The sequence below is a fragment of the Lissotriton vulgaris genome, chromosome 1_1, assembly GCF_964263255.1.
Source record: "Lissotriton vulgaris chromosome 1_1, aLisVul1.2, whole genome shotgun sequence".
NCBI lineage: Eukaryota > Metazoa > Chordata > Amphibia > Caudata > Salamandridae > Lissotriton > Lissotriton vulgaris.
The window spans coordinates 738,061,807-738,085,262 of record NC_141685.1 but is presented as its reverse complement, the minus strand read 5'-3'; the positions used below and the strand labels follow the sequence as shown (position 1 = coordinate 738,085,262).

The following is a 23,456-nucleotide window of genomic DNA, read 5'->3' as shown; positions in this document are numbered from 1 at the left end:
CAACCATGTCACTGGATCAGGAATACAAGAGGCTGGACAATTAAGGCAAGAAAATGTTTTCTTCCACCAGCCTGCGATCAGTGCAAGCCTTTTGGGCCACTATTCCCATGGCATACGGTTGCATAGGTGCTGCCAATGGGACTAGATTATGCCCAGTCGAGCTCTTTTAAGCTGTTGCTGACAAGAGGGATGCAGGGAAGTTTACCATTCGCTGTGGGCTAAACACCACCGACTCACTAGGCAGAGCAGTTTCATTGACAGTGGCCCTGCGACTCCATGCCTGGTTAAGGACTACTTGGGGATGTCCAGACATTACTCTTTGACATGCACTTTGATGGCTCCTGTCTCTTTGGGGACACGAATGATTCTGCACTGGAGACCTTTAAGGGCAGCAGTTCCAAGGACAGCAGGTCCTTGGACCTTTCTATGGCCCCTCGTTACCCTCAATCTGCCTTTCGCTCGTTTTATGGCCACATACACAGCGTCCTTACCTGCCCAGCCTCTGCATGGCCGTGGATGCTGTACCTCCCGGCTCCGTTAGTCGGGTGGGCAGCAGTTGGGTCAGTCCACCAACCCCCCCACCTCTCTCCATGCTACCAACTTACGACAGGCTGATGGAGCACTACCTTTCTCTTCTCCACCAGGAAAAGACAGCCCTTTTGACCAAAGGAGCCATAGAGAGAGTGCTGTCGGCAGAGGTGGGTCATGGTTGTTATTCCTGCTTCTTTCTGGTGCCCAAGAGCACAGTTGCATTTGTGCTATCCTCTATCTTCGCACTCTCAATTTCTTCCTCACAAAGAAGATGTTGAAGATGCCCACACTTGCTCAAGTCCGGTCTTCCCTGGACCCTGGATAGTAGCATTGGATTTGCAGGACACATACTCCCACATGCCCTTTCTGCCTGCCCACAGTTGTTTCTTGTGGTTTACGGTGGGTGACAAGCATTTTCAGTTCGCTGTGCTCCCTTTTGGCCTCACGTGCACCCCTTGGGTGTTCACCAAGGTGATGGCGGTGGTTGCAGCATCTGTGGAGATCAAGGGTCCCTGTCTTCCCTATCTCAATGACTAGCTGTTGAAAGCAGGCTCACCACAGGCTGTCATCTCCTACCCCCAGACTACAGCAGATCTACTGCATTTGCTGGGGTTCCCTATCAACTTGCCGAACTCACATCGGACTCCCTCTTAGATACTCCCTTTCATCTGAGCTGTTCTGGACACAGAGCAGTTTCGGGTCTATCCTTCCGAGCGGCGAGTCCAGGATATTCAAGCCCTTTGCAAACGCAAGAAGATGATGGGCGGAGCGTTGAAACTTTTCAGACACTCAACCCCAGTCACAGATCAGGGTTGAATCCATCATCATTCTTTAGCTCAATTCGCCACCCCAGTTCAGACCCAGCTAAATGCAAATCAGTCTTGACCCTGTGCCTCATGGGAACAGTCCAGCCTGAACTGCTAAGTATTACCACGAAAGTGGTCCCTGGATGCTTGTTTCCGGATCAGGGAAGACCTGGCTTGGCAGCTCAGGCTGCACTGTTCCCAGGAGGCCCAGGGTTAAGACTGATTTGAATATAGCTGGGTCTGAACTGAGGTGGTAAAGTGACCTTAAAAAAGACGATGGATTCAACCCAGATCTGTGACTAGGCATGAGTGCCTGAAAATTTTCAGCACTCCTTGTGTTTGTGCTATTCAAGCACTTCAGTTCAGAACTGCAAGAGTTTCTTGTGTGAAATTGGCCCGCAGGCACACTACGGGGAGATTTTGTTTGGGTATCTATTCTAAGGTAAAGAATCTGCGGCTAGAAGTCCATCTGATGAACAAGTTACTTACCTTATCTGATAGAGACTCTAACTAACCACAGATTCCTTACCGACGAACCATCCTCTCTGCTCTGCGAACGTATTTCTAGGGGCATGGTTTCCCCTTTCAGGGCCCTAGTGATCTACTCCAGTGGTCAGTGTACTTCAAGGCGCCACGCTTCTGCTGTGGAAAGTCGTGAAAAGTAACGGACAGCAGCGCACCTGGGTGACGCCTATGTAGGCACAGCGAACGTCACTTCTGGCAGGGATGACACCAACCAGAGCCGAATGGAGCACTGCTCACAAAAACAGTTTTGGATCCAGTTAGACACCTCAGGATACTTCTAAGGTAAGGAATATGAGGCTAGATAGAGTCTCTGCCAGATAAGGCATTGCCGAAGGTATCATGTTTTTCTGGGACTAGATATGGGGTTAGAATTAGTGCACTGGTTCTTCCCAAAGGATCACAAGGTAAATTATTTGTTCTTATCTTACGAGTCAAGTTTGAGAAGATTTAAATTCCAACAAACTCCAGCAAGTGCCTTCACTTAGCAGAGGGCTCTACCCAGTTCCTAGAGATGAAGCATCACTTCTGTATGCCGGAATCCTTGAGGGAAAAGCATTTGACACAATTCAAAGAAGAAAAAGACAAGTAGGACAGCAGGAAGACAAAGTTGGCCATTTAAAAAAAGCACAGCAGGGCAAGTCGAAACTGGTGAAAAAAGTGGAAAAGCAGCAAACAGATTTTTAAAACGGTTGGGCAAAGCAGACCTCGAATATGCAAGGAAGATGAAAAATATAGGGGACAAGTGAAACAAGAGGACCAGCAGTAAACAAAGAAGGGCTGGAGCTAAAGGAAAGTTATTCCTTGGTTATAAAACCCTCGGATACATCCAATGTAATAGCCTATCTCAAGCGCATTTTGTGTATACACAGCCACAAATAGGAAAGACAGATTAGAAAAGAAAGCCTAAGTAATACGCCAGAAATCAATATCAAAGGTAGAAGTCAAGACAAATATTTTTATTAAAAAAATAATTTTTTATACAATTCAGGTTAAAATTATTATTATAATTTTAACCTGAATTGCATAGTAAAATATTTTACAAAGGGGTCCTTCTCTTCTTATTGCATACTAAAGCTAAAGTAATAGAGAACAAGTAGAAAAGTCTCAAGAAGAAAACAGACAGCAGCAGGAAAAACAGCAAAGTACACGAAAAATGTACAAGAGGAAAAGCTTTACAAGAAAAACATAGCAAGGCATAAAATCAATGGACAGCAAAATGAGGGAACGAACAAGAGGAAATACGGAGAAGAAAAAGAGGGAACAGAGTGACTAGAAAACCAACCATTAGGAAAGCCAATAAGTCTTGCCTATGTGAGAGTTAATGGCTTCATTGGCGTGGTGTGGAGGGACACTGTGTGGAGTAGAAAGACACTGTGCCGTGCAGTGGAGTGAGTGGAGTGGAACTGTATGGCGTGGAGTGGCACTGAGTGGAGTGCAGTCCATGTTCTACAGACAGAAAATGAAGTGATGCCTGCTATGCGCTGGCCAATTAGGAGTCAGCAAAGAAACGTGACAGTGATGCCCACGAATAGTAAGCACTGGGCGACCTCCAGACCCTCAATAGTAAATGTTACCCTCTCGCACCTCTAGCCTATGCGTTGCCGAGAGACGAGGTCTAAACTGGGTACAGAACAAAACAGGACAATAAAAGGGAAAGAAGACACGGAAAACGCAAAAAAAGAAAGTGACAACAAAGAACAAGCATTTACAATGCAATGGTTTTGCCTTTGTTAAAGTTAGAGCTATTGGCATTGCTCTTGACATTATTTTTATTTATGTTTTTTTTAACATAAATAAATGGCATTGTCATTTACAATGCCAATAGCTTAATCTCTCGCAAATGCCACACACAAACACCCACAGAGAGCCCCCCCACACACACACACAGCGCCCCCCCACACAACCACACAGCGCCCTCCACACATACACCCACACAGAGCCCCCCCCCCACACAGAGCAGAAGTATGCTACATTTAATGCGAGTCACAGGGCTTTAGATCTCATCCACATAATGTGGAGCACTACAAAAGATGGAGATGGAATCACAAAGGAAAATTGCAATTAAAAACGGAGAACCTTCTTCCTGGGGCCTGTGGGACAGAAGGCTTGGTGACAGGGTTTTTTTTTTAATAAAGAGTTCTGATCCCATGATTCAAAGTCTCAAACTCTCCCAAAATGTCATACAAATTTAAAAAGCCAACGAAGGACTTACAACTAATAATACCCATGCACGATGGGTATGTTCTTACTGGCAAAGTAGGGCAACTTAAATACAGTTACTTGAATAACTTCAATCTCCAGACAGAGCATCAACTTCAGCCGTTTCCTCTGAATCACAGATTTGCCAGATACATTTTATGAAGGTGATCAATGGATTAATAAAAAGTCTCCGGTTAAGGAGAGGATTAAGTTTAAGACCCTTTGCTATGCCCATTGCATCGCTCAGGACAAAGGTCCTGAATACTTAAAAAATCTCCTTACTATACACCGTCCAACCCGGAACCTAAGATCATCTGGCATGATGCTATTCAAACTTCCCCGAATCATCAGGGCCAAAATGGGAGGAAGATCCTTTAGGTATTTAGCTTCTAAATACTGGAATGCGCTCCCGCTCCACTTGCAGATGGAGCCATCTGAACTGATATTTTGTGCAAAACTGTAAACTTACTTGTTCCCCAACATGTAAACCTCCCCCGAGACTCTTTTTCTACAGCTCCTCCGGATCTCTGTATTGTATTAGCAGTTAGCGCGGGGACACACAGTTCTGTGCAGCCAGGCGCTTTATAAATGTATTATTATTATTATTATTATTATGTGAGGGACTAATTGTTGGAGAATTTCCACACAGTTATTGTAGAGCATAAGTCTCTTCTCCAGTGTCCAAATTTCGACTTGGGTAGTTGCTTCAGAACAGCACTAAAGCAAGTGCTTCTTCTTCCTACACATCACTATTAGCCAACTTAAAAGCGCCCCCTTACAAGTGGGTAGGCAATCTGCATGGATCCTCCTCACTCCTGAGTAGACATGTAATTGTCAGGAAGCCGAAGGGTTAGTTAAGGGAGTAAAACAGTATTACCTCAAATCACACGACAATGGGGAACAAGAAGCAGAAATCTGAGTTTGCATTGATTTCAGCATATTATTCCAGATTTTCAATTAGAATTTTACAAAGACTGTGTACCTGCTATCAAACACACCCCATCCATGGTGTTTCTGTGGGACTTGTAATCCAAACGGGCCAGGTAACTGCAGTTACTGGACTCATCAAATGGGATTGTAAGGCCCTTGTAATGACTGCCCTAATGGAATTGTTACCTCTGTCCCTTCATATGAAGGTGGCTAAGTTACTTATTGTTCTCGGTGTCCACCACTTTACCTTAAACAGATATTTGGAGGTGGGTTGTTTGCCTCGGTTTTTTGTGCATGCAACACATCCAGCTCGTTTTACCATTAGATCAAGTTTCTGAAATACTTCAGGATCAATGCACAGACCACACAGGCTCGCGGTTGATAGGTTGATCTTACTGCCCTATGGGTGGCCAGGCAATGGAAGCAATCATTTTTCGCGATGTTGTTTTGAGTACCTAACAAAGATCAAGGACTATGGGGTGCCCTACTTATGGTGACTAGCATATTTTTCTATCCCAATGAACCACTCTTGAAATCCCCATCAACTGATCCCCACATTCTTCATAAAACATATGAAATATTGTATACACCACTGTAAATACTACCACGCTGACAATAATATTTGTTATCACATGGTTGGTGGCAGACTGCAGTGTGTTTTTTGTTTTGCATTTCCGTTTTGTCACTGACTGCATACTGACTAACTAGTAACAGACAGCTTTTTCTCCAAGCACACGGTCACTATCTATGATAGACAAACATCTAATAGAGAGTACGTTTTGGCTATAAGTAGGCACAAAATTTAGCATATTGTTCAATGACTGTGTGCTTTTATTGATAATTAAATCAGACCGTGCTTTGGCACATAATGTGACGGCACCCTGATTTAGATATGTTTGCTTACCAGATTTCTGACCTAGTCCCCAAGGGTAGGCCCTACCTTGATCATTACATTGCAGGTGCTGCGAGAGAGCGTCAAATTGATTGAGAAAACTACTCCATATTCTTTTGATTAACTCAAACCACAAATCACAATATATTAAATACAATCACAGGAAAATGTAGAAGATGGTTAAATCTGATGACTAGACGAGGAGCCCCACTGCAGAGCTATACAACAAGGTAATAATAGTCAAAACATATAGCAATAGAGAGTGTAGAACAGTTCACCTTAATATATAGTGAGGGCAGGCAAAAAAGAATGATTTCCAATGCATCTTTGCTAAATTTCATGTTTTAATGTTTGCAAGGCATGGCAACTTCATGAACTTTTAACCCACAAATAGTGGAGAAGACTTCTGCAAACAAGACCTGGCCCCACAAAATAGTCTAACTTATGAATAAGTGTCTCTTCATTCACAGGTGAAGTTAAGCACCCAATAAGTCATCACAAGTGCACTGTCAACCATCTATGTATTCAGCCATCCACGTATTCATTCTTGCATTCACCCACTTACCCAGCCACAAAAAATATATAAGTCAACAAGCATACACAACAACATTAACTAAAAGAGTAAAAGAGCAAAAAAAAGGAAAGATGCCACTGCCTGAGAGCGGCATACATAGGCTTGCAATACAAAAACAAGCATTGGTATAGCCAATAGGTCTCACCTTTGGGACATTATAAGTATTTAGCCATGCAACAGTTGGTGTTGCACCAAGGATATTATGCAGCATAATTAAATACTTATAAGGTCCCAAAGGCGAGACCTATTGGCTATGCCAATGCTGGTTATATAGCGCCACTTGTCAATGAAATGATTCAGTTCAGCCCTGCTCCAGCTTACCATTTCTATGCTTAGCTCCTCATCAAATAAACTAAAATGACAACAGAAGGTGAGAACGGGAAGGGCCTAAGCGGCACAAAGAAAACAGCGCCTCGAGCGGGCAGGCGCAGGTCAGGCGCGGACCAGGAGCTTTGCGGATTAGTATTTCACCCACACCTATCACTTTATCCATCTACTATACATTTACAGTCACAACCCCGGGCAAGGGTATGGCGATGGGTGTTGATGAATGATGATCCACACTATACAGGAAGTTGACAACGAGGCAGCTGCAAAGCAAAGGAGGCCAGGCAGGTGCCTCATCTCAGAGAGGTAAAGACAATTAGGCATTTGGGGGAAACTGGAGCATACGAGGCGTGAATGTTTGGGATACTTGTTAGGGGGGGGGGGTGGGAGGGCTCCCCTCCCAAAAAAATCAATGGTATTAAAATTCCTCAAGGGTACCTACCCCACGGGAATTGGGGATGCGAATACAGAGACAAGAGTTCGCATCTCACAGACCACTAGGAGAAAAGACGCGGGTGGGGAGTTAAAGCCCCTAAATACAGACTCCGTAGAACCAGCACATATTGCACATGACTTCCCTTTCACTAGCTGAATGCTCCAACATATAACCTGGGTTCACCACGGGGGGCATACAGCATCCCTTATTACAGCCTCACAACAGCTGGACTCCACCATGTGAGCGTTGCCGCAGCATTAGCCTCAAGTGTTTGTAAAGAAAATACAGCGCCTTGCCTTGGAGTGCTCGTGCACCACTCTGTATCCACGGCAATCTCCCATGCTTTGGTATTCCCAACTCAGAGCACTCTAGGGGCCTGGGTGTTTTGGCGCTTTAGAAAAACCCAAAAGAAAATCTGCAACATCCATACATGTAAGAGAGTGAGGCTACAGTCAGGGAGCGCTTGATCCAGACCAAGGGTAAGGAAATAACCCAAAAACGCTCTATGGACCGCCACAGGCCACCTTACCATCTGCAATATACATATGACCACTTTTGTGCAAAGAGAGCTATATATCCAGGCCGCCTCACATAAGAACATAAACATAAAGTCCAGGACAAAGTCCCTGCACTAGTACACCAACAGCAGTGCCTAAATAAAACCACTTGTCAGTGCACCAAAGCAAAGAGCGCTATATCCGGGCAACACTTACAAAGCCATAACCCTGGGACTTGCCAATCTGACAGTCGGTAATGACTACGGCCTCCTCGATGTCCCCGAACACCTCGAAGTACTTCCTGAGTGAGGCTTCGGTAGTGTGGTAGGGGAGGCCGCCAACAAAGAACTTGGCCAGGTGGTATCCTTCTGCAGCGTGTGCATGGCGGAGGGGAGACTGTGCATTGGCAGGCTCTGGAGCAGCATGAGACAGGGACTGTGGGCACCCGTGGGCGGCAGCGCTGTGTGGGGGAAGATGAAATCCGAACGAGCAGAGCAGAAAGTGGGAGCAGGGAGCATGCATGCCCTAAACCGCCGAGACTCACCTGCACCTTGCGACGGCACTTCTCCGGTCTCCCTCTTCGGCTTGGGAGACCGGCAACGTCGACGGCGGCGGTTCCCTCCAGGCCACGGGAGCCCCGCGGGCGCCGCCATACTGCTTGCCGTCTTCCTTCTTCCCCCGGGCTGCGGGGGGCGGGCACTTCCGGCCGGCCGCGCTAGGATTGGCCGGCCGGCCAGTCACGGGGTTAGGAGAGACGCAGAAGTGCCGGCAATGCCGGACCAGACACGGGGGCGTTCCCGGCGTCCCGTGACGTCGGCAAAAGCCAAAGAATGTCGGGAACGCCCCCGTGTCTGGTCCGGCATTGACGGACAGGCCCCTCGTCCAATGGCAAGGCTCCGTTTACGGAGCCAGCCAATCAAGGACGAGGGCCGAACAAAAGCCACACTACAGTTCTCAACAGGATTTCGCCTGCGCGGAAAAGCTGCGCAGAGCGCAGCTTCCGCTAGGCAAAACCTAAAAAGGGGAGCACATGGCCATCAAAATCAGGATAAAGGGATATTGAAGGCGAGGGGAAAAGCTGAGAATGCGCTAAGGAATTGCATATAAGGAAACTGATGCCCGGATGAAAGAAAATGACAAGAAGAAATGAAAATAAGGAAAGTGATACACTTACAAAAACACAACTTAGAAAAGCAGATCAAGAGATGTAAAAGGGATTTAGTAAAGAAAAGGGGCCTGGTAGGTAATAGAAGAAATATGAGGAAAAATACTGAAGGATTAGAGGTAAAGGTGACAAAAATGTTTATAGGAAAAAGATGCTGGAACAACTAGACACTGAAAGGGAAGAATAACTTACACTTTTTCTATTATTGAGGACATTTTCAAAGTCACTGTAGGAAATTTGAGTCTCAGACACATTCTGGAGCCAGGAGTCCATGGCCAGAAGAAGGTTCTTCACTAAAGGCCGTGCAGGGAAAACCTACAATGGAAAAAAAAACATCAGCAGCGATAGGCAATAAAACCTCACAGCGCTATGCACTAAAGTTATACAACTAATCCATCGGAGGATTGGCACACACCACCACCCTGCTGTAAAAAACACAAGGCACAGTCAAAAAGCCAGGGGGGTGCAGCACCCAGAAGAACATAGTACTGAGAAATACGAAAGACATACGATATTGAGAACTGAGGGTGCACTGCACTCCACATTTTACAAACAAGCATTTACAATGCAATGGTTTTGCCTTTGTTAAAGTTAGAGCTATTGGCATTGCTCTTGACACTCTGAAGCTCCACTCTGCACTCTGAAGCTCCACTCTGCACTCTGAAGCTCCACTCTGCACTCTGAAGCTCCACTCTGCACTCTGAAGCTCCACTCTGAATCTCCACTCTGCACTCTGAATCTCCACTCTGCACTCTGAATCTCCACTCTGCACTCTGAAGCTCCACTCTGCACTCTGAAGCTCCATTCTGCACTCTGAAGCTCCACTCTGAAGCTCCACTCTGCACTCTGAAGCTCCACTCTGCACTCTGAAGCTCCACTCTGCACTCTGAAGCTCCACTCTCCACTCTGAAGCTCCACTCTGAAGCTCCACTCTCCACTCTGAAGCTCCACTCTGAAGCTCCACTCTGCACTCTGAAGCTCCACTCTCCACTCTGAAGCTCCACTCTGAAGCTCCACTCTGAAGCTCCACTCTGAAGCTCCACTCTGAAGCTCTACTCTGCACTCTGAAGCTGCACTCTGAAGCTCCACTCTGAAGCTCCACTCTGAAGCTCTACTCTGAAGCTCTACTCTGAAGCTCTACTCTGCACTCTGAAGCTCCACTCTGAAGCTCCACTCTGAAGCTCCACTCTGAAGCTCCACTCTGAAGCTCCACTCTGAAGCTCCACTCTGCACTCTGAAGCTCCACTCTGAAGCTCCGCTCTGAAGCTCCGCTCTGAAGCTCCGCTCTGAAGCTCCGCTCTGAAGCTCCACTCTGCACTCTGAAGCTCCACTCTGAAGCTCCACTCTGCACTCTGAAGCTCCACTCTGAAGCTCCACTCTGCACTCTGAATCTCCACTCTGAAGCTCCACTCTGCACTCTGAAGCTCCACTCTGAAGCTCCACTCTGCACTCTGAAGCTCCACTCTGAAGCTCCACTCTGAAGCTCCACTCTGAAGCTCCACTCTGAAGCTCCACTCTGAAGCTCCACTCTGAAGCTGCACTCTGAAGCTGCACTCTGAAGCTCCACTCTGAAGCTCCACTCTCCACTCTGAAGCTCCACTCTCCACTCTGAAGCTCCACTCTCCACTCTGAAGCTCCACTCTGCACTCTGAAGCTCCACTCTGAAGCTCCACTCTGAAGCTCCACTCTGAAGCTCCACTCTGAAGCTGCACTCTGAAGCTGCACTCTGAAGCTGCACTCTGAAGCTCCACTCTGAAGCTGCACTCTGAAGCTCCACTCTGAAGCTCCACTCTGAAGCTCCACTCTGAAGCTCCACTCTGAAGCTCCACTCTGAAGCTCCACTCTGAAGCTCCACTCTGAAGCTCCACTCTGAAGCTCCACTCTGAAGCTCCACTCTGAAGCTCCACTCTGAAGCTCCACTCTGAAGCTCCACTCTGAAGCTGCACTCTGAAGCTGCACTCTGAAGCTCCACTCTGAAGCTCCACTCTGAAGCTCCACTCTGAAGCTCCACTCTGAAGCTCCACTCTGAAGCTCCACTCTGAAGCTCCACTCTGAAGCTCCACTCTGAAGCTCCACTCTGAAGCTCCACTCTGCACTCTGAAGCTCCACTCTGAAGCTCCACTCTGCACTCTGAAGCTCCACTCTGAAGCTCCACTCTGAAGCTCCACTCTGAAGCTCCACTCTGAAGCTCCACTCTGAAGCTCCACTCTGAAGCTCCACTCTGAAGCTCCACTCTGAAGCTGCACTCTGAAGCTCCACTCTGAAGCTGCACTCTGAAGCTGCACTCTGAAGCTGCACTCTGAAGCTGCACTCTGAAGCTGCACTCTGAAGCTGCACTCTGAAGCTGCACTCTGAAGCTGCACTCTGAAGCTCCACTCTGCACTCTGAAGCTCCACTCTGAAGCTCCACTCTGAAGCTCCACTCTGAAGCTCCACTCTGAAGCTCCACTCTGAAGCTCCACTCTGCACTCTGAAGCTCCACTCTGAAGCTCCACTCTGCACTCTGAAGCTCCACTCTGAAGCTCCACTCTGAAGCTCCACTCTGAAGCTCCACTCTGAAGCTCCACTCTGAAGCTCCACTCTGAAGCTCCACTCTGAAGCTCCACTCTGAAGCTCCACTCTGAAGCTCCACTCTGAAGCTCCACTCTGAAGCTCCACTCTGCACTCTGAAGCTCCACTCTGAAGCTCCACTCTGCACTCTGAAGCTCCACTCTGAAGCTCCACTCTGAAGCTCCACTCTGAAGCTCCACTCTGAAGCTCCACTCTGAAGCTCCACTCTGAAGCTCCACTCTGAAGCTCCACTCTGAAGCTCCACTCTGCACTCTGAAGCTCCACTCTGAAGCTCCACTCTGAAGCTCCACTCTGCACTCTGAAGCTCCACTCTGAAGCTCCACTCTGCACTCTGAAGCTCCACTCTAAAGCTCCACTCTGAAGCTCCACTCTGCACTCTGAAGCTCCACTCTAAAGCTCCACTCTGAAGCTCCACTCTGCACTCTGAAGCTCCACTCTGAAGCTCCACTCTGCACTCTGAAGCTCCACTCTAAAGCTCCACTCTGAAGCTCCACTCTGCACTCTGAAGCTCCACTCTGAAGCTCCACTCTGCACTCTGAAGCTCCACTCTGAAGCTCCACTCTGAAGCTCCACTCTGAAGCTCCACTCTGAAGCTCCACTCTGAAGCTCCACTCTGAAGCTCCACTCTGAAGCTCCACTCTGAAGCTCCACTCTGAAGCTGCACTCTGAAGCTGCACTCTGAAGCTCCACTCTGAAGCTCCACTCTGAAGCTCCACTCTGAAGCTCCACTCTGAAGCTCCACTCTGCACTCTGAAGCTCCACTCTGAAGCTGCACTCTGAAGCTCCACTCTGAAGCTCCACTCTGAAGCTGCACTCTGAAGCTGCACTCTGAAGCTCCACTCTGAAGCTCCACTCTGAAGCTCCACTCTGAAGCTCCACTCTGAAGCTCCACTCTGAAGCTCCACTCTGAAGCTCCACTCTGCACTCTGAAGCTCCACTCTGAAGCTCCACTCTGAAGCTGCACTCTGAAGCTCCACTCTGAAGCTCCACTCTGAAGCTCCACTCTGAAGCTCCACTCTGAAGCTGCACTCTGAAGCTGCACTCTGAAGCTGCACTCTGAAGCTGCACTCTGAAGCTCCACTCTGAAGCTCCACTCTGCACTGTGAAGCTCCACTCTGAAGCTCCACTCTGCACTCTGAAGCTCCACTCTGAAGCTCCACTCTGAAGCTCCACTCTGCACTCTGAAGCTCCACTCTGAAGCTCCACTCTGAAGCTCCACTCTGAAGCTCCACTCTGAAGCTCCACTCTGAAGCTCCACTCTGCACTCTGAAGCTCCACTCTGAAGCTCCACTCTGAAGCTCCACTCTGAAGCTCCACTCTGCACTCTGAAGCTCCACTCTGAAGCTCCACTCTGCACTCTGAAGCTCCACTCTGAAGCTCCACTCTGCACTCTGAAGCTCCACTCTGAAGCTCCACTCTGCACTCTGAAGCTCCACTCTGAAGCTCCACTCTGCACTCTGAAGCTCCACTCTGAAGCTCCACTCTGCACTCTGAAGCTCCACTCTGAAGCTCCACTCTGCACTCTGAAGCTCCACTCTGAAGCTCCACTCTGAAGCTCCACTCTGCACTCTGAAGCTCCACTCTGAAGCTCCACTCTGAAGCTCCACTCTGCACTCTGAAGCTCCACTCTGCACTCTGAAGCTCCACTCTGAAGCTCCACTCTGCACTCTGAAGCTCCACTCTGAAGCTCCACTCTGCACTCTGAAGCTCCACTCTGAAGCTCCACTCTGCACTCTGAAGCTCCACTCTGAAGCTCCACTCTGCACTCTGAAGCTCCACTCTGAAGCTCCACTCTGAAGCTCCACTCTGAAGCTCCACTCTGAAGCTCCACTCTGAAGCTCCACTCTGAAGCTCCACTCTGAAGCTCCACTCTGAAGCTCCACTCTGCACTCTGAAGCTCCACTCTGAAGCTCCACTCTGCACTCTGAAGCTCCACTCTGAAGCTCCACTCTGCACTCTGAAGCTCCACTCTGAAGCTGCACTCTGAAGCTCCACTCTGAAGCTGCACTCTGAAGCTGCACTCTGAAGCTGCACTCTGAAGCTGCACTCTGAAGCTGCACTCTGCACTCTGAAGCTGCACTCTGAAGCTGCACTCTGCACTCTGAAGCTGCACTCTGAAGCTGCACTCTGCACTCTGAAGCTGCACTCTGCACTCTGAAGCTGCACTCTGCACTCTGCACTCTGCACTCTGCACTCTGCACTCTGCACTCTGCACTCTGCACTCTGCACTCTGCACTCTGCACTCTGCACTCTGCACTCTGCACTCTGCACTCTGCACTCTGCACTCTGCACTCTGCACTCTGCACTCGGCACTCTGGCACTCTGGCACTCTGGCACTCTGGCACTCTGGCACTCTGGCACTCTGGCACTCTGGCACTCTGGCACTCTGGCACTCTGGCACTCTGGCACTCTGCACTACGGCATGCGCCCGCTGTGTACTCTATACACACAGTCCAGTCTGTCAGTAAGATCCTGCCTGTTGGGATGAGGCGAGTGACCTCACATTGGTAGATCACCCCTGAGGTGCGCCAACTGACCTGTGGCCTACACACCGTGCACACAGCACTCTGGGACAGAGGCTGCACCCACTGAGTAGTTACTCTGGGAGTAGACCATGGGTGGAGGGCCTGTGTGCCCGGGTGTGTTTGTGTCCTTGTACGTACGCACCGTGCTTTGCAGGGCCTGTATACACCATGCCACCTGTCGCACACGGGAGCTTGCCTCTTTTCTCTCACGGAGTGATACAGTGTGCAGTTTTCAGACTGTCAGACCTGCTCATTCACTACTGTGACAGAACTGTAGGCACGCTCCTGTAAACTCGGAAATTCACACCCGACAAACATGCAGCGCCACCAATGTGAGGTTACGGCCAGAGATGCTGATTTTCAGAAGTGGGGAGATAGGTTCGATTCTGGGCATCGTGCGCTTCTGGGCAAATCACTTAAAGTCCCGATGCTTAACAAACAAACTCGGAAATTCACACGCGACAAACATGCAGCGCCACCAAAGTGGGGTTACGGCCAGAGATGCTGATTTTCAGAAGTGGGGAGATAGGTTCGATTCTGGGCATCGTGCGCTTCTGGGCAAATCACTTAAAGTCCCGATGCTTAACAAACAAACTCGGAAATTCACACCCGACAAACATGCAGCGCCACCAATGTGAGGTTACGGCCAGAGATGCTGATTTTCAGAAGTGGGGAGATAGGTTCGATTCTCCGCAGCTGGGCATCGTGCGCTTCTGGGCAAATCACTTAAAGTCCCGATGCTTAACAAACAAGAGGCGGCGGGACTTACGGCTTGCTTGCGGCCCGGCCGGACCAGATTCGGGGGCGTTCCCGGCTTTCGCCTGACGTCGCGTGACGTCGGCAAAAGCCAAAGAATCTCGGGAACGCCCCCGTGTCTGGTCCGGCATTGACGGACAGGCCCCTCGTCCAATGGCTAGGCTCCATTTATGGAGCCAGCCAATGAATGACGAGGGCCGACCCAAACCCACACACAGTACTCATTAGGTTTTTGCCTGCGCAAAAAAGATGCGCAGAGCGCATCTTTTTGGCGAGGCAAAACCTAAAAATGATGGCATTCCAGGAAAAAGAACCTAGGGGACAGCGCTCTGTACAGCAAGAAGAAGCAACAACTCTAGGGAGAGTCGAGGGAATACTGAGCACTCCAGCACTCTACCACATGAAAACAAAAAAACACCACGGGAAAGTCAAACAAGGCCACACCCCTCAGTAATTTGCAGAGTAGAAAAAAGCAAAATCACCCCTGGAACGAAATCTATGGGATAGTTGAACCAATAAAGGCCAACGTACCCCCATACACCAGCAAACATCAAAATTCGCAGCAGCATCAAACACAACGAATCTAAAACAAAAACACAGTATATATCATGTTACAGGAGGTTCCTCTCTCTTTAAAACAAGCATTTGCAATGCAATAGGTCTCGCATTAGGAAAGTTTGAGCTATTGGTCTTGTAAATGACAATTATTTTATTTATGTGTTGGTTTTGAAAATAGCTAAATTAATAGCTTTGTCATTTACAATGCCAAAAGTTATAACTTTCGCAAATGTGACACCTATAGCATTTGTAATGCAACATGTTTTGTATTTACGTGACTTAGATGTATTGATATTACTAATAACAATGTTTAAAAATTTTTTTAAATAATTAATACTTAAATAAAAGTGATTGTAATTTATAATGGCAATAGCTTAAAATTTTGTAAATAACTTTTGTGAAGATTATGTTCAGTGTATTTTATTGTGATGAAAATTCAAGAACAGAAGTGAAATATTAACATCTTTTTGTGACATTTGTAATAAAGCTTGAAACATTGAGAGAACATATTTGAACCAGTTGTTGTTGAATGGTTGCACATATTGATGCTGTGATGGCGCGGAGTGATGTTGTGGTGGCGACGAGTGATGTTGTGGCATCCAGTGATGCTGTGGTAGCGCATAGTGATGCTGTGGTGGCCCTGAGTGATGCTGTGGAGGCCCTGAGTGATGCTGTGGAGGCCCTGAGTGATGCTGTGGAGGCCCTGAGTGATGCTGTGGAGGCCCTGAGTGATGCTGTGGAGGCCCTGAGTGATGCTGTGGAGGCCCTGAGTGATGCTGTGGAGGCCCTGAGTGATGCTGTGGAGGCCCTGAGTGATGCTGTGAAGGCCCTGAGTGATGCTGTGGAGGCCCTGAGTGATGCTGTGGAGGCCCTGAGTGATGCTGTGGAGGCCCTGAGTGATGCTGTGGAGGCCCTGAGTGATGCTGTGGAGGCCCTGAGTGATGCTGTGGAGGCCCTGAGTGATGCTGTGGAGGCCCTGAGTGATGTTGTGGAGGCCCTGAGTGATGCTGTGGAGGCCCTGAGTGATGGTGTGGAGGCCCTGAGTGATGGTGTGGAGGCCCTGAGTGATGCTGTGGAGGCCCTGAGTGATGGTGTGGAGGCCCTGAGTGATGGTGTGGAGGCCCTGAGTGATGGTGTGGAGGCCCTGAGTGATGGTGTGGAGGCCCTGAGTGATGGTGTGGAGGCCCTGAGTGATGCTGTGGAGGCCCTGAGTGATGCTGTGGAGGCCCTGAGTGATGCTGTGGAGGCCCTGAGTGATGCTGTGGAGAACCTGAGTGATTCTGTGGAGACCCTGAGTGATGCTGTGGAGGCCCTGAGTGATGCGGAGGCCCTGAGTGATGCTGTGGAGGCCCTGAGTGATGCTGTGGAGGCCCTGGGTGATGCTGTGGAGGCCCTGAGTGATGCTGTGGTGGCGCATAGTGATGATGTGGTGGCGCATAGTGATGCTGTGGTGGCGCATAGTGATGCTGTGGTGGCGCATAGTGATGCTGTTGTAGCGCAGTGATGCTGTGGTGGTGCTGAGTGATGCTTTGGTGGTGCTGAGTGATGCTGTGGTGGTGCCGAGTGATGCTGTGGTGGTGCTGAGCGGTGCTGTGGTGGTGCTGAGCGGTGCTGTGGTGGTGCTGAGTGGTGCTGTGGTGGTGCTGAGTGATGCTGTGGTGGTGCAGAGTGATGCTGTGGTGGTGCAGAGTGATGCTGTGGTGGTGCAGAGTGATGCTGTGGTGGTGCAGAGTGATGCTGTGGTGGTGCAGAGTGATGCTGTGGTGGTGCTGAGTGATGCTGTGGTGGTGCTGAGCGGTGCTGAGCGGTGCCGTGGTGGTGCTGAGTGGTGCTGTGGTGGTGCTGAGTGGTGCTGTGGTGGTGCTGGGTGATGCTTTGGTGGTGCTGGGGTGGTGCTGAGTGGTGCAGAGTGATGCTTTGGTGGTGCTGGGGTGGTGCTGAGTGGTGCTGTGGTGGTGCAGAGTGATGCTTTGGTGGTGCTGTGGTGGTGCTGAGTGGTGCTGTGTGATAATGTGGTGGTGCTGAGTGGTGCTGTGGTGGTGCTCAGTGATGCTGGGGTGGCGCTGAGTGGTGCTGTGGTGGTGCTGAGTGATGCTGGGGTGGTGCTGAGTGATGCTGTGGTGGTGCTGAGTGATGCTGTGGTGGTGCTCAGTGATGCTGGGGTGGCGCTGAGTGGTGCTGTGGTGGCGCTGAGTGATGCTGGGGTGGTGCTGAGTGATGCTGGGGTGGTGCTGAGTGATGCTGGGGTGGTGCTGAGTGATGCTGTGGTGGTGCTCAGTGATGCTGGGGTGGCGCTGAGTGGTGCTGTGGTGGCGCTGAGTGATGCTGGGGTGGTGCCGAGTGATGCTGGGGTGGTGCTGAGTGATGCTGGGGTGGTGCTGAGTGATGCTGTGGTGGTGCTGAGTGATGCTGTGGTGGTGCTGAGTGATGCTGAGTGATGCTCTGGTGGTGCTGAGTGATGCTGTGGTGGTGCTGAGTGATGCTGTGGTGGTGTGGTGGTGCTGAGCCATGCTGTGGTGGTGCTGAGCGGTGCTGTGGTGGTGCTGAGTGATGCTGTGGTGGTGCTGAGTGATGCTGTGCTGGTGCTGAGTGGTTCTGTGGTGGTGCTGATGCTGTGGTGGTGCTGAGTGGTGCTGAGCGATGCTGTGGTGGTGCTGAGTGATGCTGTGCTGGTGCTGAGTGATGCTGTGGTGGTGCAGAGTGATGCTGTGGTAGTGCAGAGTGATGCTGTGGTGGTGCAGAGTGATGCTGTGGTGGTGCAGAGTGATGCTGTGGTGGTGCAGAGTGATGCTGTGGTGGTGCAGAGTGATGCTGTGGTGGTGCAGAGTGATGCTGGGATGGTGCAGAGTGATGCTGTGGTGGTGCCGAGTGGTGCTGTGGTGTTGCCGAGTGGTGCTGTGGTGGTGCTGAGTGATAATGTGGTGGTGCATAGTGATGCTGTGGTGGTGCAGAGTGATGCTGTGGTAATGCTGTGGTGATGCTGAGTGATGCTGTGGTGGTGCCGAGTGGTGCTGTGGTGGCGCTGAGTGATGTTTTGGTGGTGCTGAGTGGTGCTGTGGTGGTGCTGAGTGGTGCTGTGGTGGTGCTGAGTGGTGCTGTGGTGGTGCTGAGTGATAATGTGGTGGTGCTGAGTGATAATGTGGTGGTGCTGAGTGATAATGTGGTGGTGCTGCTGAGTGATGTTGTGGTATTGCTGAGTGGTGCTGGGTGGTGCTGCTGAGTGATAATGTGTTGGTGCTGAGTGATAATGTGGTGGTGCTGAGTGATGCTGGGGTAGCGCTGAGTGATGATGTGGTGATGCAGAGGGCAGAAAGGCACAACAAGACAGGGAAGGGGCAGGAGAGAGTGAGACAGAAATAGAGGAAGAGTGGAGAGGCCAAGACAGTGAAGGGGCAGGAGAGAGACAGAAATAGAGGAAGAGTGGAGAGGCCAAGACAGTGAAGGGGCAGGAGAGAGTGAGACAAAAATAGAGGAAGGGTGCAGAGGCCAAGACAGTGAAGGGGCAAGAGAGTGAGACAGAAATAGAGGAAGAGTGGAGAGGCCAAGATAGTGAAGGGGTAGGAGAGAGTGAGACAAAGAGTGGAGAGGCCAAGACAGTGAAGAGGCAGGAGAGAGTGAGACAGAAATAGAGGAAGAGTGGAGAGACCAAGACAGTGAAGGGGCTGGAGAGAGTGAGACGGAAACAGAGGAAGAGTGGAGAGACCAAGACAGTGAAGGGGCAGGAGGGAGCGAGACAGAAATAGAGGAAGAGTGGATAGGCCAAGACAGTGAAGGGGTAGGAGAGAGTGAGACAGAAGCGAAAGGCACATGGCGAATTGCGAACAAATGTGAACATCAACAATGCAAAAATACAAGAAAGCAAAGCGAAGTTGTGGTGTGTATGGACGTAAGAACAAACTGCAGGAAGAAGCTGCCTCAGCCATGTCTGGAGGATATAAGAAGGGGTCGACAGAAGGCCATTCCTGGCGAGGCAGCCATTTTGTTTTAACTTTGTTCAATCTTGCAACTTTTAAGCTGTCATATCAGTCGTTTTGTTTATATAACTTCTTGACATACCTGAACACACCTGACACTCAGAAATAAAGAAGAACGTAAGGCCTAGCACATTGAAAGGCATTCAACCAAACAGATACAAACCCTGCACAATACATACAAAAAAAATGCATTTTATGTTGGTAAAAAAAGAAAAACAAAACAGCAATCCTTCCTGTTTAGTTTATTTTTAAAAATATCCCCGTCGGGTAAACGTGTTGTGTTTAGAAAGCACTTTGAATGCATTTGTGGGGGCACACAGTGATTGATGGCTGTTATAATGAGGCAACCTATTTTGCATCTGCTATAATGTTTATTAATGGAGAGGCACCTACTTGGTTCAGTCCGCTTATGTTCAATGCGGCTGGGAAACATTATCCAGAGGACTGTTGTGACTTTCGATGCAGCAAGGGAGGCGCTTTTGTTTGGTAATGCATGGGGTGGTCTGTGTTGTGGCTCATATGGGTAACATCATCTGGAGCAGTGTTGGCTCTTCCGGTGCAGCCGGGGTAGAATGACGAAGTTGGAGGAAATAAAGGCAAGCGCCCTGAACCTCCTCTGCAAGTGAGTTACCAGCTGAGTTGTGATGTGTGAGCTTTTAATGGGCAGTTATAAACAATAATTGAGCTACATGCAGTCTTGATATTCCTAAAAAATATATTCTGGAAAGACTTTTATCTTAAACTGTTCTGCACATTTTGTAGCAGTCTGTCTTATACTGTTTGTAATGCACGTTTGAAACCTCCTGTGATTCTGGGAAAATCACTTAATCTCCCCGAGCCTAAAATGAATGTGTCCTCATGTAACGCAACTGGTGCTATGTAAAGCGCTCTGACCCGATTCGGTTCGGGTCTATTTCGCGCTATATAAAACTGCAAAAAAAAATAATGACTAACCTATTCCCAGTGCTTTTTGTCACAGACTGGGACCTTGTAGCACTTAACATTCACCAGTCGCTATTCCCCACTGCACCAACCAGGATTTAATTTTATGGCTTTTTGGTTACACCCAGAGAAATCTGTAGTGCATTAACTAATAGAGGTTTCACAATATACGCCAGTACATTCTCCACTGATTAACTTAACTAGTATTTATTTCTCGTTTAAGCTGTCCGTTATTTTATATACAGATACCGGACGATGAAAGACCGAAAACAGTTCCAAATGTTTTATTTTGTTTTTTTTAGCCATGCCTTTGACCCCGTCCCATGCTCACTCGCCGTCCTCATTTCACACAGCATCATAGTTCCCATACTTTTTTATCCGATTGCGAAAAGCCAAGGACCCTTTTACCAGACAAGTGAGAGCAGCGTCAGTTAGTCGTGCCTAGAGTCGCAGACAAAGGACAAATAATAAATTGTAGCTCCCTCCTGTCTAACCCATGCTTTGGGTTTGCATGATTTAGGTGGCATTATTACAGCATCCCTGTGATGCGCCGTGTGTTGAACATATGCTGCCTGGGGAGGGCACCCCTAATTGGATTTGATGTACTGGGCGTTTCTAAAATATTTTAGTAACTGCTGCTTGTTACGTTATCGCACACATACCAGCAGCGGGATACTTGCATGTTTTGCAGCAGTATCTATCTATCCTGCAGGGCAGGGACGTCGCAGTTGAGCGCCTCATAGGAGGACGTCAGTGGGCTCCCGTCAAAGAAACTGATGTGCCGAGAGCTGCCGAGAGCTGCCAAGCCTGGTATCAGTAAAATGCCCACTCGGACTAGAGCTAGAGTGCCTGCCTGAGCTAAGATTTTGTTTCAAGATCCAGAGAGCTAAAGAGATCCTGTGCTGCATGCCTGAATGATCACAGGAAATCATTCCAAGAAGCGTGCTGTGTGCGAGCAGCTGAGGCCGCCCATGCCTGACCTCAGCAGGCATCGCTTCACAGCTCCTGCCAGCCAGGGAGACAGACAGACAAGCCAGGATCCGCAGATACCCGGAGTTAATATTAAAAAATAAGCATCGAGAGGCGTTTAGGCGTTACCAATGAACGTGGCAAACAGGAGCCAGGCGGCACGCAATATACAAAAAATGTATTAACTCGGTACTCGCCATTCATTAAAACAATAGCACTCCTACTATGTGGCTTGACCGGTAAAGAGACTAAGCAGAGTGCGACATGCAAAGGTAGCGTGGTAGAGCAAATTGAAATGTGTGACGATATAGACAACAAGCCGTGAGCGTGCGCATCCCGAAACCGGAAGTTCGGGAGCGTCACGCCTGTCGTGGGGCGGGACTACCGTCTTCCACGAAGCCCGGGCCCACGGAGTGAATGGCCCAGGAGCAGTCGTGACGCACAGCAGAAGTCAGGAGTGGCGGCTGAGGCCGCTGATGCGGTAAGTGGGGCTGGGTGGGGGGCGGCGGCGGTATGTGTGTCTGTGTGCGCCTGTGTATGCCTGCGTGTGTGCACGTCTGCGTGTGTGTTTGCCTGCATGTGTTCCTGCGCGTGTGTGTCTGTGTATGCGTGTGGCTGTGTATGTGCGCATGCGTGAGTGTGGCTGTGTGAATGTTTGCGCGCGGGAATATGAGGCACGAGAGGGGCACGGCGCCGTGCGCGCCCACGAGGTGAAATCTGCGCTCGTGCCCCTCTCGTGTCTACATTCCCAAATACGGGCAACAATAGGTCTCTGCGCAGACTCTGTCTGCTCGACCTAAAAAGACCCAAAACTACAGATTAATTAAATCGAACGGTTTATTACATTTAGATTAAGTCCAAATGAGAATATTCCACCTGAAGCAGGGTTCTGCCTGCTTTGCTCGCCTTAGTCAACCTGATCCGAAATCCAAAGCACAGTGACAGTCATAGCATTCTAAATTAAATCACTAAAACTGGCTGAGTATTGTATACATTTCAGTATGCACTAAACACTGCTCCCTCCCTTAAAGAATTAAAGATAAAGAAAGTGATATGTATATTTTGACCAATTTAGAAATACCACTTTTCCCTCCCTCCCTCAATGATACTACACGAAGAGAAATGAAGTTTAAATACAAAACATTGATTGCACGTACAATTCTGGCCAGAATAGGAAAATGTGAACAGACCATGTCACTATGAAGTAAATCTCCACCAGAGGTCTCCAAATGTCTGGAAAACTCTCAGCCACTCACGCTACTGATCAGCAAACCTCATCCTTTTCCAGCCACCAGCTCTATTGATACGAAGGACATCTCCAACACAGGTCCTCAGATCCCATACTGCAGGCCACCTGACTTCATATATCCTCTTCTGGGTACCAGACCCGGTCCCCAGGAAATCAATCTCCACCACAGGCTCTCAGATACCAGGAAAACTCTCAATCACTAAGGCCACAGGGCCCCAGACCCCATCCATATATCCACCTGTGGTCATTAGTCCATCTCCATAAAACGTGAATCTAAGCTGCAAAGCCCAATACCCCATTCTCATCAACCAGTCAAAACCTTGGGCCCCCAGATCCCATCAGTACATCCTCCTGCGATCAAGTATAAGTTGATGACAGACCAGTGGTCGATTCGTTATAGGTTAATGTCCCATCAGGAACAGCCATCTGTCTGGCTCTTCAAGATTCCCTCCCACTAATCTGACACTCTCAGCACAGTGTTATTCCTAGCATTCTACGACATTAATAACACGGGCTGGGCAGGCGAACATATACTTTTCAGTATACACTATACCACCAATTCTCTATCCAACGATAATCATTCAAATCCAGTATATAGGGCCATTCAGTTTCACAGAACCATTGTGAAGCCATCTCACACCTTCATGGATTCACCAGGTGTTTCCATAATTAATTGAATTTGGCATTGTAAAGCGCAACAACCACCTTGAGTGGCATCTCGGCGCTACCAACACTGAATTAAAAGAACCCTGTCCCTTCAGGAAATAAACAATTGAGTGAACTGCCAATGACTGACAAAAGAACTGGTAAAAAAACATTCAGATGCCTCACTCTCCCCCCCCCAATAATTATATCCTCCATCCACTCGCCAAAAGATTTATTTAAAGAAGATCCCTGTAAAAGATCCTTCTTTTATTATCACTTTGATGGCCAAATAAGGCCATCATTAATAGATACCCAAAAGCCTGACGCCTGCAAAAGATGAAATCATTTGGGGGCATTTCTCGGTGTAACTAATGCATCTTTTCTAC

General features: G+C 48.9%; 1 protein-coding gene across 1 annotated transcript in view; it reads right to left on the bottom strand.

Annotated features, from left to right (window-relative positions):
* Window positions 1-23,456, bottom strand: part of QSOX1 (quiescin sulfhydryl oxidase 1) — a 357,780-nt gene that overhangs the window by 31,869 nt on the left and 302,455 nt on the right. Inside the window, exon 9 of the mRNA XM_086955434.1 lies at window positions 9,075-9,197. Coding sequence (XP_086811560.1) covers window positions 9,075-9,197 — 123 coding nt within the window. The remainder of the gene's footprint in view (window positions 1-9,074; window positions 9,198-23,456) is intronic.